We start from the raw sequence: 12,191 nt of genomic DNA on the forward strand, positions 1-12,191 counted from the left end.
CCTGATTCACCGGTTCAGGACTAGACCAGAGGCCGTCGGCACGTCCGAGGATCCGCTTTGGGAGGCGAGGCTGGGTCGCCCAAACATGGAGACGTGGAAGGAGATAGCGAGCGGTCAGCTGCCGATACCAGGGTCGCTGAATCCAACAACTAGCCGCGGTCAAGGAGAAGGAACCACAGCATTCGGGTCGTTGGACCAGTCCGTACTGCCACCACTGTGTACCGTGGCCGAAGTAGATGAGGTGATTGCGGAGTTGGAGACGCTTTTCCAGTCGACCCGTCCGCCATTACCGACCCGCAAGAGGAGGAAAGTGCAAAATGTACCATGGTGGAGTCAGGAGATAGCGAGTCTCTGTCTCCAAGCGAAGCGCTTCCGCCACCGTTGGCAGAAGGTGGCTCGCCGAGACCCGACAGCAGCACGCCAGCAGGCACACCCGTATCGCGTGGAGATGCTGGAGAGCCGAAGAGCCTTGTCCTTGGCGTTGCGTCGTGCCAAGGAAGCATCATGGGGTGAGATGGTCTCGACTATCGAGGAGGATCCGTGGGGGAAGCCCTACAAGGCTGTCATGAACCGCCTGAAGGGGAAGATGCCCCTGATTCGTCTCAACCGAGAGGAGTTTCACACGACGGTGTCCACGTTGTTCGTGGTGGAGCAGGAGCAGCAAGAAGAGGCTGCAGTCCCAAGGGGTAGTGCGACAGAAGAGGGGGAGGGAGAAGAAGCAAGGGGAATAGAAGCAGCCCGAGCATCATTGATCTGGCCTTGTCAGGAGGGAGCGTCAACATCGTCAGCATTCGATGGGCGCGATATCGTAGGAGCAGCCGCTGGGTCAAACGCCGCTCCCAGTAACACCAGGGAGAGATGTCAGAACCCAGGAGGGGGTACCTCGCGCCAGGGGGATGTGTTCGTGAACGAGGATGTGAGGTACGCCATGGGAATGCTAAAGAAGGGGAAAGCTCCAGGTCCGGATGAGATCCCGGGCGAAGCTGTGCACGTTCTACGTAACACAGCATCCGGTTGGGTTTGTGCCCTTTTCAATTCTTGCCTCAGACTTGGATACTTTCCAAAGGCTTGGAAGGTGGGGCGCCTTGCTCTAATACCGAAGGCCGGGAAAGCCTGTAACTCCCTGTCAGATCTTCGACCATTATGCATGCTGTCGGACCTGGGGAAGTGTTTCGAGTATGCTTTACGTGTGTTAATGCTGGAAGCAATTCGTCTATCAGGAGGACTATCAGTGCGTCAATTTGGATTTATGGAGGGCAGATCAACTCATCAGGCAATGAAGGTGGTTATGTCGGAGTGGGATCGTGCACGTAGAGGACGAAATCACTGCCTACTAATCACCTTGGACGTGAAGAATGCATTCAATACAGTGCGTTGGGACCGTATCCTGACTGCAGCTGAGCACCGTGGGTTTCCGACGGTAATAATGAACATGTTGCGTAGTTATTTAAGCGAGCGAAGAGTGGGCACGCGGACGCCAAGCGGAGAGTGGGTGGAGGCGGCTGTGTTTGGCGGAGTGCCGCAGGGATCGGTGTTGGGCCCATTATTGTGGAACTTGTCGTACGACGGGTTGCTGGAAGTGTTTGTTGCCACCGGGTGTGACGACCGTGGGATTTGCGGATGATATGGCACTGCTTATAGTAGCCCGGTCGCTAGATAGAGTGCGCGAGCTGGCGGAGCATGCCTTACGAGTTGTGGGGGCATGGTACGAGAGGGAAGGACTGGTTCTCGCGAAAGAGAAAACTGAGGCGGTGCTCTTAACTGGGCGACGGGTGCCTGACGGTCTAGTGCTATCGCACGAAGCCGCGATAATCAGGACATCGCGCTCGATTAGGTATCTAGGCGTGATGTTCAGCAACAGCAGGCTTTTCCATAGCCAGATGGGCCGAGTATGTGAAAAGGCGGTAAGAGTAGCGCAGCACCTCTCGTGGTTACTGCCAAATCCGCGAGGATGCGGCCCGAAACCGCGTTTATTGTACTACCGTGTGTTAGAATCTATAGTATTATATGCATCTCCAGTATGGAGCGAGGCGGTGGAGTACGAGTGCGTGAGGCGCCGATTAGCATCGACGCAACGATTGGGGTTGCTGCGCGTGACACGCGCATATCGAACCGTTTCGTCAGAGGCACTGTGCACGTTGTCAGGGTGTATGCCATGGGATTTAATAGTACGGGCCAGGGCTGCCCTGTATGGATACGAGGAGGAGGAGAGCCCAGAGGAACGCATGAATCTGCCGCAAGTGGTGGAGTATGACACCTTAGACCGCTGGCAGGCCCGCTGGGCGGCCTCCGAGAACGGCGCCTGGACTCGCAGACTGATTCCCGACATTGAGATGTGGGTGGAAAGCAATGGGGCACGCTTTCTAACCTATCATCTGGCACAAGTGATGTCGGGCCACGGGTGCTTTGCTTACTACCTTCATCGGATAGGAAGAAGTCCGTCACCGAGCTGTTGGTTTTGCGACCCTCCTGTGGACGATGATGCGTATCACACGCTGTTTGTGTGTGATCGCTGGGCAGTACAAAGAGCATTTCTATACTTGGAGGTAGGGGAGCTGACTCCGGAATTATTTGTAAGTTGTCTTTTGGATAGACGAAGGCGGCACTCTCTTATAGCGTTTGTAACTGAGATAATGACAAAAAGGAGAGTGTGGAGAGAGCGAGAGAACGCGCAGGGTTGATGATACCACGTCGGGTACGCCGTCGCGGTTCCCGGCACTCCCGCGGCACGCGCGGGTCACGAGCGAGGGGTGGTCGCAGGCGCCGATAACCAGGCTGGCATGGCCAGCGAAAACAACAGGGGCAGGTTAAGACGCGTGCCCGTGCTCAGCTCAGTCCTCTTTCGTTGCTTGTGTGTGTGAGTATGTGCGTTGGGCGTGTGAGCTAAGAGATGTATTGTTGCAATTGTGAATTGACGTGCCAGGAGAGCACTTGTAGGAGGAGGCAAGGAGTTGTAAAGTAGCGTGATAAAATGTAATGAAATAAATAAAAGGCCGTCTTACGGCGTTGCTACTAGGTAGTATTTTGTTTAAGTTTACCCAGATCATAAGAAGGGATGCTGAGTATGTGTCCTTTGGATAAGGCACATACGCAGAAGCTCGTATGTGTGCGCGCAGGTTCGTATGTTGCGTTGATCATTGTGTTAATCATTGTCGGTACAGTCGATACAAGTACTATTCACGTATCAGGGGTATCAGGGGTACAGGGCGACAGCAGGCTCGTAGAACCGCGCCGACGAGAGCAGTGAGAAAGGGAGCCGCGGGGAAGCAATCGGCAGGAGCCACCTTTAACAGGCAGAGGTTGGAGAGGGCTCACACGTGAGCACGAAAAGGGAGAACATCCGCGAGTCATAACCAGGAAAGGGTTACGCCATTATCTTAATTTAGGTTCAGTATATGTAATCATAGCCCAGCAAGGAACCAGGACACGAACCCAATGAGCCTGGAGTCTGAGACCGTCGTCCAGCAGTCATGCAGCACAGAGGATAGTACATAATTAGGTTGGTAAATGCAATTTGCGTACGGAAATATGTTGGTATTCAGTATTTCAGCACAGGGGTCAGCAGGAGAACCGGGGTTGGCACTTCGTGATCAGCCGTTGCGGGTCTGTACTAATACTTGGAAATTAGGAGGAATTAAGAGTTGCATAAGTTGAGCAATGCGTCGTGGGTGGGAGTACTGCAAGGGGTAATGAATGCAGGTTCGCGGAACAGGCCACCGATCGCCACTTCAGGATTCAAAGTTAGCAAGACGTTAGAACCGGTGTTAAAAGAATGGAAGCCATATAGAATAAAAGGGAATTGGCTAACCTGATTAGGTAGCCGTGTGGGCTAAAATGTAAATTCAATATTTGGAATATACGACCGTTAAAGCAATCGACAGTTGATGGTTAGCGGGGAGCCGGCTATGTTGGGCTGGGCTGTATGGTTGCGTTTATATTTGATCAGATCGTGTTAAAGGAGGATAAGATTGAGACTGGAGTTAAAGCTGTAGTTGTTGAATTGGAACCTCATAATTCATACTTACCCTGCCTTTGGAAGATTACAAGGAAGTGACGTCCCATTTTAACGGCCGTGGGTGGCTCGTGATACGCGTAGCAATCGCCCTTTGCTAGGACTGGCTGGGATGAGGTGCCAGATTTACTTAATGTGTCAGTCATACTCGGTTAATTAGCCGCCCAGGTACAAGTTACATCAGCACAACAGCAGAAAATATATCCTGAAATACAGCCTTCCTTCGGTACTCTCGGAGCCTCATGTCGCAGCTCTCGTTTCGTAGATCAAGTTGAAGAAATTCCAGTAGGATTCGGTGAGGCAGATCAAGGCGGTTCCGTTCGAGGCAGGGAGGCTGCGTCCGTGGCGCACGTAAAACACGAGCCCCAGCGTAAGGTCTCGGGATCCGAGACCAAGGGCACAGATACACTTGCTCTTCGCCTGACGGGTCGCACAAATAGCAAGAGACACAAGGGAGTCGCGTACACGTACACCAAAACGGGAAACCTAACACTTAGAACCCCGCACAGTTGTGCGGTGCCGCGTAGCACAACAAAATCCGCAGAATCACAAGGACGTAGAGACCACCAGTCACACAGGTCCAAGAAGAGACCGAAGAAGTTTGAAGAAAATCGTGTAAAGCAAATGCAGCGGTCCTACAGAGCCAGATGTCCGGCAGGCCGCAGGACCCCAGGCCGGCACGTCCGACCAGCTCCGCAGCCCGCACGAGACTCATTCAATTCTATACTACACGTATGTAAGGGTACCGTAAGCGGGATGCTACGTATAGTACGTACGCAGTCGGAGAATCTGTGGAGAAGAACGGGTAGGGTCGTGGTTCGCTACGAGTCGGCCGGCGAGGAGAAGGATCAGGCCGGCCGATCTCGATCCACTGTCAACGGGCACGGCGAGAGGGACCGTTCATGCCCGGGATGCTGCGAGGAGCGAGCGCAGAGGATCAAAGAAGAAGCCGCGGATTCAACAACCGGAGGAGTGCCGAGACGCGAGCACAATCCGGGATTCAAGGTCGCCGCTTGGGAATCGCGCGTGCGAAAAAATTAAAATTTTAATTAGATTAATAAAATGTAATTTGAGATTTGGGAAGTATAATAAAGCTCAAAATTATCAGAATCTGGAAGTTATCAGGAGGCTAGAATTGATGATTTGTGGTTGAAAACCTCGTTGAAATTATAAATGAGAATTGATATGTATCGTAACTGACTCTGAAATTGTCATGATGATTAAATGGAAATTAGTACTAAAGGTAATTAAAAAATGGTTTTCGCGAAGTAGAGTTGGTGCGGGTTGTTTCCAAAATTCTATCAAAGGGAGAAGTAGGTATTCGGACAATAAAGCATAAATTAATTTGGTTTTCAAAGTTTGAATTTTAGAACCGGAGTGGCAGTTTAGAAGTTTTGACGTCTCGTTGAGTGGGTGGGAGTCGCGTGCGAGCGGGCGATGCACGGATTGCGTCACCCGCTCGCAGGTAGTGGCCAGAACTGGGTCAATAGATCAGCCATCGGCCGATATCCGAAGGGTTGCGGACGAGCCGCGTTCGTGTACGACGGGTACGTCGTTCTCTACCTGAAGGGGCTACGCGCGCGGTTCCTTTTTTAGTCGCCTTTTACGACAAGCCAAGGCGGCTGGAGACGTATTCTGAACCCCCCGTCTCCAGGGAAATTAAATTCTGTACTTTTGGGAGAGTCATAGCCTAGGTGTAGTGAGGTGTAATTTTGCGGGGGTGCGATGAAGGTGAAATGATGCCTCTTTTGAAGTAAAAATTGTGCGCAGGCTGAATGCGGAATCGTAGTGAATTATATTTATAATCGAGGGGGTATCAAGATCATGAGCCTAGCTTATGCACAGGGGTTGAAAGCTTTGGAGTAAGAGCAGATGTGGGCAGTAAGGTGAGTGCGAATCCTGGGCAAAATGTAAATGTAGGGATAGTAAAGAAATAAAAACATAAAATAAATGTGGGAATAGAAAGTAGGGAACGGTAAAGAACAACGAGAAATAGCTGGAAGCGAAAGGTTTTGGAGTACGGCATACGGTAAATGGTGAATGGTGAATTTGGAGTTAAGCTGTACCAGGTGTCAAGTAGGGTAGGTGCGGAAGTAGGTGGCGAGCAGTAAATGGGCGATGTGAAGGAAGGCGCAGAAGAAGGCGTCGTAGGGTAAGATCGGTACGCGTTCACCGAGTATAATAGAGGAATAGTAAAGTGGGTACAGTGGGGCAGTAAAACAGAGTAGGACAATGGCATAAACATGGAGACCTACCCGGGCGGCCAGGTGGAGACAAAGGAGGAGAAAACAATGAGAAGATAAAGAGGCCGAGATTTACCGTTTTCATGAAACGTCGTCAGCAAAAGATATATATGTAAGGGCGCGCTTGGGCGCACAGTCATGCAGGGGGGAACCCGTGCTTGGTTGCCAGAGTGTAGCGAGTGTGTAGGGGTGCCGTAAAGTGGGCTGTATCAATATAATGCAACAGGAGGGACCAAGAGATAGGGAAGATGTGGTCAAAGTTCGTACGAAATTGGTCAGCGAGGAGAAGGATCAGGCCGGCCGGTCTTGATCCACTGTCAACGGGCACGGCGAGAGGGACCGTTCATGCCCGGGATGCTGCGAGGAGCGAGCGCAGAGGATCAAAGAAGAAGCCGCGGATTCAACAACCGGAGGAGTGCCGAGACGCGAGCACAATCCGGGATTCAAGGTCGCCGCTTGGGAATCGCGCGTGCGAAAAATTAAAATTTTAATTAGATTAATAAAATGTAATTTGAGATTTGGGAAGTATAATAAAGCTTAAAATTATCAGGATCTGGAAGTTATCAGGAGGCTAGAATTGATGATTTGTGGTTGAAAACCTCGTTGAAATTATAAATGAGAATTGATATGTATCGTAACTGACTCTGAAATTGTCATGATGATTAAATGGAAATTAGTACTAAAGGTAATTAAAAAATGGTTTTCGCGAAGTAAAGTTGGTGCGGGTTGTTTCCAAAATTCTATCAAAGGGAGAAGAAGGTATTCGGACAATAAAGCGTGAATTAATTTGGTTTTCAAAATTTAAATTTTAGAACCGGCGTGGTAGTTGTGGAGTTTTAACGTCTCGTTGTGTGGGTGGGGGTCGCGTGCGAACGGGCGATGCACGGATTGCGTCACCCGCTCGCAGGTAGTGGCCAGAACTGGGTCAATAGATCAGCCATTGGCCGATATCCGAAGGGTTGCGGACGAGCCGCGTTCGTGTACGACGGGTACGTCGTTCTCTACCTGAAGGGGCTACGCGCGCGGTTCCTTTTTAGTCGCCTTTTACGACAAGCCGAGGCGGCTGGAGACGTATTCTGAACCCCCCGTCTCCAGGGGAAATTCAATTCTATACTACACGTATGTAAGGGTACCGTAAGCGGGATGCTACGTATAGTACGTACGCAGTCGGAGAATCTGTGGAGAAGAACGGGTAGGGTCGTGGTTCGCTACGAGTCGGCCGGCGAGGAGAAGGATCAGGCCGGCCGATCTCGATCCACTGTCAACGGGCACGGCGAGAGGGACCGTTCATGCCCGGGATGCTGCGAGGAGCGAGCGCAGAGGATCAAAGAAGAAGCCGCGGATTCAACAACCGGAGGAGTGCCGAGACGCGAGCACAATCCGGGATTCAAGGTCGCCGCTTGGGAATCGCGCGTGCGAAAAAATTAAAATTTTAATTAGATTAATAAAATGTAATTTGAGATTTGGGAAGTATAATAAAGCTCAAAATTATCAGAATCTGGAAGTTATCAGGAGGCTAGAATTGATGATTTGTGGTTGAAAACCTCGTTGAAATTATAAATGAGAATTGATATGTATCGTAACTGACTCTGAAATTGTCATGATGATTAAATGGAAATTAGTACTAAAGGTAATTAAAAAATGGTTTTCGCGAAGTAGAGTTGGTGCGGGTTGTTTCCAAAATTCTATCAAAGGGAGAAGTAGGTATTCGGACAATAAAGCATAAATTAATTTGGTTTTCAAAGTTTGAATTTTAGAACCGGAGTGGCAGTTTTGAAGTTTTGACGTCTCGTTGAGTGGGTGGGAGTCGCGTGCGAGCGGGCGATGCACGGATTGCGTCACCCGCTCGCAGGTAGTGGCCAGAACTGGGTCAATAGATCAGCCATCGGCCGATATCCGAAGGGTTGCGGACGAGCCGCGTTCGTGTACGACGGGTACGTCGTTCTCTACCTGAAGGGGCTACGCGCGCGGTTCCTTTTTTAGTCGCCTTTTACGACAAGCCGAGGCGGCTGGAGACGTATTCTGAACCCCCCGTCTCCAGGGGAAATTCAATTCTATACTTTTTTTTTTTTTTTTTAGTTTGACAGCAAGAAAATACATTTGCGTACGCGAGGGACCCGTCGGGTTAGGAGGGGTCTCGGGCAGTGTAGGACTCGAAGGTACATACCAAAACAGGTTTCCCTGAGTTGGATCGTTACAGTACCCTAATACCCACTAAAAACTTGCTCCGTATCAGCCACAGACACCTCCGGCAACCCCAAAGGGCCTTGATGGAGAGCATACTGTGTAGCCACGATGTTGCTTACCCATCGACCCCCTCGGACGACCTAAAGGCGTTCAGTCGCCCAAGAACGTCGCGAATAAACCCCATCGCACCTCCGCTCATGGCGCAGGCTCGTTTTGGCCGACGGTGATTTCATTTAGCCACAGAAGGTACAGAATGCATTAGGTGGGCACCCTGCAGCCGCTGTGCGTACACACCGCCGACAGTGTGAAATTTTCCTTGAAGAGTTGTTTCCCTAACCGTGTTTTTGCTACGCAGGAAATGGGTGGGATAGCTGAGTCGCTTGGTCATCAGAGGCCGCAACGCACATTTGGGCGAGCTAAGCCTCTCAATGGGCGAGTCTCAACCTGGAAGAGGTCACGACAACGCAGGAGAACTCGCGAAATTGCGAGACAAGGAGAACCTGAGCCGCCTGGTCACCAGCGACCGCACCACACATTTGGGTGAGCTAAGCCTCTCGATGAGCGGAATTCAGGTCGGGAATTGGTTACGCGCACTAGGAAATGCACGCATGAGAGCGAGCGAAAGGAGGGCTTGGGTTGCCTGGACACCAGCGACCGCTACGCACATTTGGGCGAGCTAAATCTCTTAATGGGCAAATACCAAGCATAGGTGGACTCGCGAATGGGCACTGCTCGCACGCAACGATGCCCTTCAAAACGCGTACCGAACCGACCTGGATCGCCTGGACATCTGCGGCCAAAACACAATTTTGGGTCGATGGACGAGTTCCAGGTTAAGGATAAACGCGTAGGGTAATTCGTCTCCGTGGGAAGCTCGTGTGAGCTCGCGGCAGGTAACGCCGGATCGCCTGGACATCAGAGGCAGCAGCACCGGGTTAAATGAGCTGTCCTCTTAATGAGCGAAATCCGATTTCAGGAATGGAAGCGTAAGGTACCGCGTGATCGGAGGAATGTCGATGCGCGAGGGTTCCGGGTCGCCTGGACGCCAGTGACAGCAGCACTCGTGAGAGTGAGCTGGACAACCCGACGGGCGAGTTCCAGATGAAGGAGAGGATGTGAAGCGTAGCGCGTTAACGGGGGAGTGCTCGTGAGAGCCCGCGGATGGGGGGTGCCCGGGTCGCTTGGACACCTTTGATCGCAACACGCATTTGGGTGAGCTAAATCTCTCGATGAGCGAATTCCGGGCGTGGAAGAGGACGCGAAAACTTTTCGAGCGAGGGGATGCTCATGCGAGAGCACGCGGTAGCACTCGGTAGGCTCGTGTCGTTTGTCGCAAGCGTTCATTCATTCATTCAACTTTTATTCGTTTGATTCTATGCTACGCGTATGTAAGGGTACCGATTCAATTCTATACTACACGTAATTCAATTCTATACTTTTTTTTTTTTTTTTTAGTTTGACAGCAAGAAAATACATTTGCGTACGCGAGGGACCCGTCGGGTTAGGAGGGGTCTCGGGCAGTGTAGGACTCGAAGGTACATACCAAAACAGGTTTCCCTGAGTTGGATCGTTACAGTACCCTAATACCCACTAAAAACTTGCTCCGTATCAGCCACAGACACCTCCGGCAACCCCAAAGGGCCTTGATGGAGAGCATACTGTGTAGCCACGATGTTGCTTACCCATCGACCCCCTCGGACGACCTAAAGGCGTTCAGTCGCCCAAGAACGTCGCGAATAAACCCCATCGCACCTCCGCTCATGGCGCAGGCTCGTTTTGGCCGACGGTGATTTCATTTAGCCACAGAAGGTACAGAATGCATTAGGTGGGCACCCTGCAGCCGCTGTGCGTACACACCGCCGACAGTGTGAAATTTTCCTTGAAGAGTTGTTTCCCTAACCGTGTTTTTGCTACGCAGGAAATGGGTGGGATAGCTGAGTCGCTTGGTCATCAGAGGCCGCAACGCACATTTGGGCGAGCTAAGCCTCTCAATGGGCGAGTCTCAACCTGGAAGAGGTCACGACAACGCAGGAGAACTCGCGAAATTGCGAGACAAGGAGAACCTGAGCCGCCTGGTCACCAGCGACCGCACCACACATTTGGGTGAGCTAAGCCTCTCGATGAGCGGAATTCAGGTCGGGAATTGGTTACGCGCACTAGGAAATGCACGCATGAGAGCGAGCGAAAGGAGGGCTTGGGTTGCCTGGACACCAGCGACCGCTACGCACATTTGGGCGAGCTAAATCTCTTAATGGGCAAATACCAAGCATAGGTGGACTCGCGAATGGGCACTGCTCGCACGCAACGATGCCCTTCAAAACGCGTACCGAACCGACCTGGATCGCCTGGACATCTGCGGCCAAAACACAATTTTGGGTCGATGGACGAGTTCCAGGTTAAGGATAAACGCGTAGGGTAATTCGTCTCCGTGGGAAGCTCGTGTGAGCTCGCGGCAGGTAACGCCGGATCGCCTGGACATCAGAGGCAGCAGCACCGGGTTAAATGAGCTGTCCTCTTAATGAGCGAAATCCGATTTCAGGAATGGAAGCGTAAGGTACCGCGTGATCGGAGGAATGTCGATGCGCGAGGGTTCCGGGTCGCCTGGACGCCAGTGACAGCAGCACTCGTGAGAGTGAGCTGGACAACCCGACGGGCGAGTTCCAGATGAAGGAGAGGATGTGAAGCGTAGCGCGTTAACGGGGGAGTGCTCGTGAGAGCCCGCGGATGGGGGGTGCCCGGGTCGCTTGGACACCTTTGATCGCAACACGCATTTGGGTGAGCTAAATCTCTCGATGAGCGAATTCCGGGCGTGGAAGAGGACGCGAAAACTTTTCGAGCGAGGGGATGCTCATGCGAGAGCACGCGGTAGCACTCGGTAGGCTCGTGTCGTTTGTCGCAAGCGTTCATTCATTCATTCAACTTTTATTCGTTTGATTCTATGCTACGCGTATGTAAGGGTACCGATTCAATTCTATACTACACGTAATTCAATTCTATACTACACGTATGTAAGGGTACCGTAAGCGGGATGCTACGTATAGTACGTACGCAGTCGGAGAATCTGTGGAGAAGAACGGGTAGGGTCGTGGTTCGCTACGAGTCGGCCGGCGAGGAGAAGGATCAGGCCGGCCGATCTCGATCCACTGTCAACGGGCACGGCGAGAGGGACCGTTCATGCCCGGGATGCTGCGAGGAGCGAGCGCAGAGGATCAAAGAAGAAGCCGCGGATTCAACAACCGGAGGAGTGCCGAGACGCGAGCACAATCCGGGATTCAAGGTCGCCGCTTGGGAATCGCGCGTGCGAAAAAATTAAAATTTTAATTAGATTAATAAAATGTAATTTGAGATTTGGGAAGTATAATAAAGCTCAAAATTATCAGAATCTGGAAGTTATCAGGAGGCTAGAATTGATGATTTGTGGTTGAAAACCTCGTTGAAATTATAAATGAGAATTGATATGTATCGTAACTGACTCTGAAATTGTCATGATGATTAAATGGAAATTAGTACTAAAGGTAATTAAAAAATGGTTTTCGCGAAGTAGAGTTGGTGCGGGTTGTTTCCAAAATTCTATCAAAGGGAGAAGTAGGTATTCGGACAATAAAGCATAAATTAATTTGGTTTTCAAAGTTTGAATTTTAGAACCGGAGTGGCAGTTTTGAAGTTTTGACGTCTCGTTGAGTGGGTGGGAGTCGCGTGCGAGCGGGCGATGCACGGATTGCGTCACCCGCTCGCAGGTAGTGGCCAGA

General features: G+C 51.3%; 1 protein-coding gene across 1 annotated transcript; it reads left to right on the top strand.

Moving 5' to 3' along the window:
• The first annotated feature begins 85 nt into the window (after window positions 1-85).
• LOC114881775 lies at window positions 86-1,624 on the top strand. The gene has a single exon (XM_029198637.2). It carries the CDS (start codon window positions 86-88, stop codon window positions 1,622-1,624), a length of 1,539 nt encoding a protein of 512 aa, XP_029054470.2.
• The last annotated feature ends 10,567 nt before the right edge of the window (window positions 1,625-12,191 follow it).

This window comes from Osmia bicornis, chromosome 15 (genome assembly GCF_907164935.1).
Source record: "Osmia bicornis bicornis chromosome 15, iOsmBic2.1, whole genome shotgun sequence".
Classification (NCBI taxonomy): domain Eukaryota; kingdom Metazoa; phylum Arthropoda; class Insecta; order Hymenoptera; family Megachilidae; genus Osmia; species Osmia bicornis.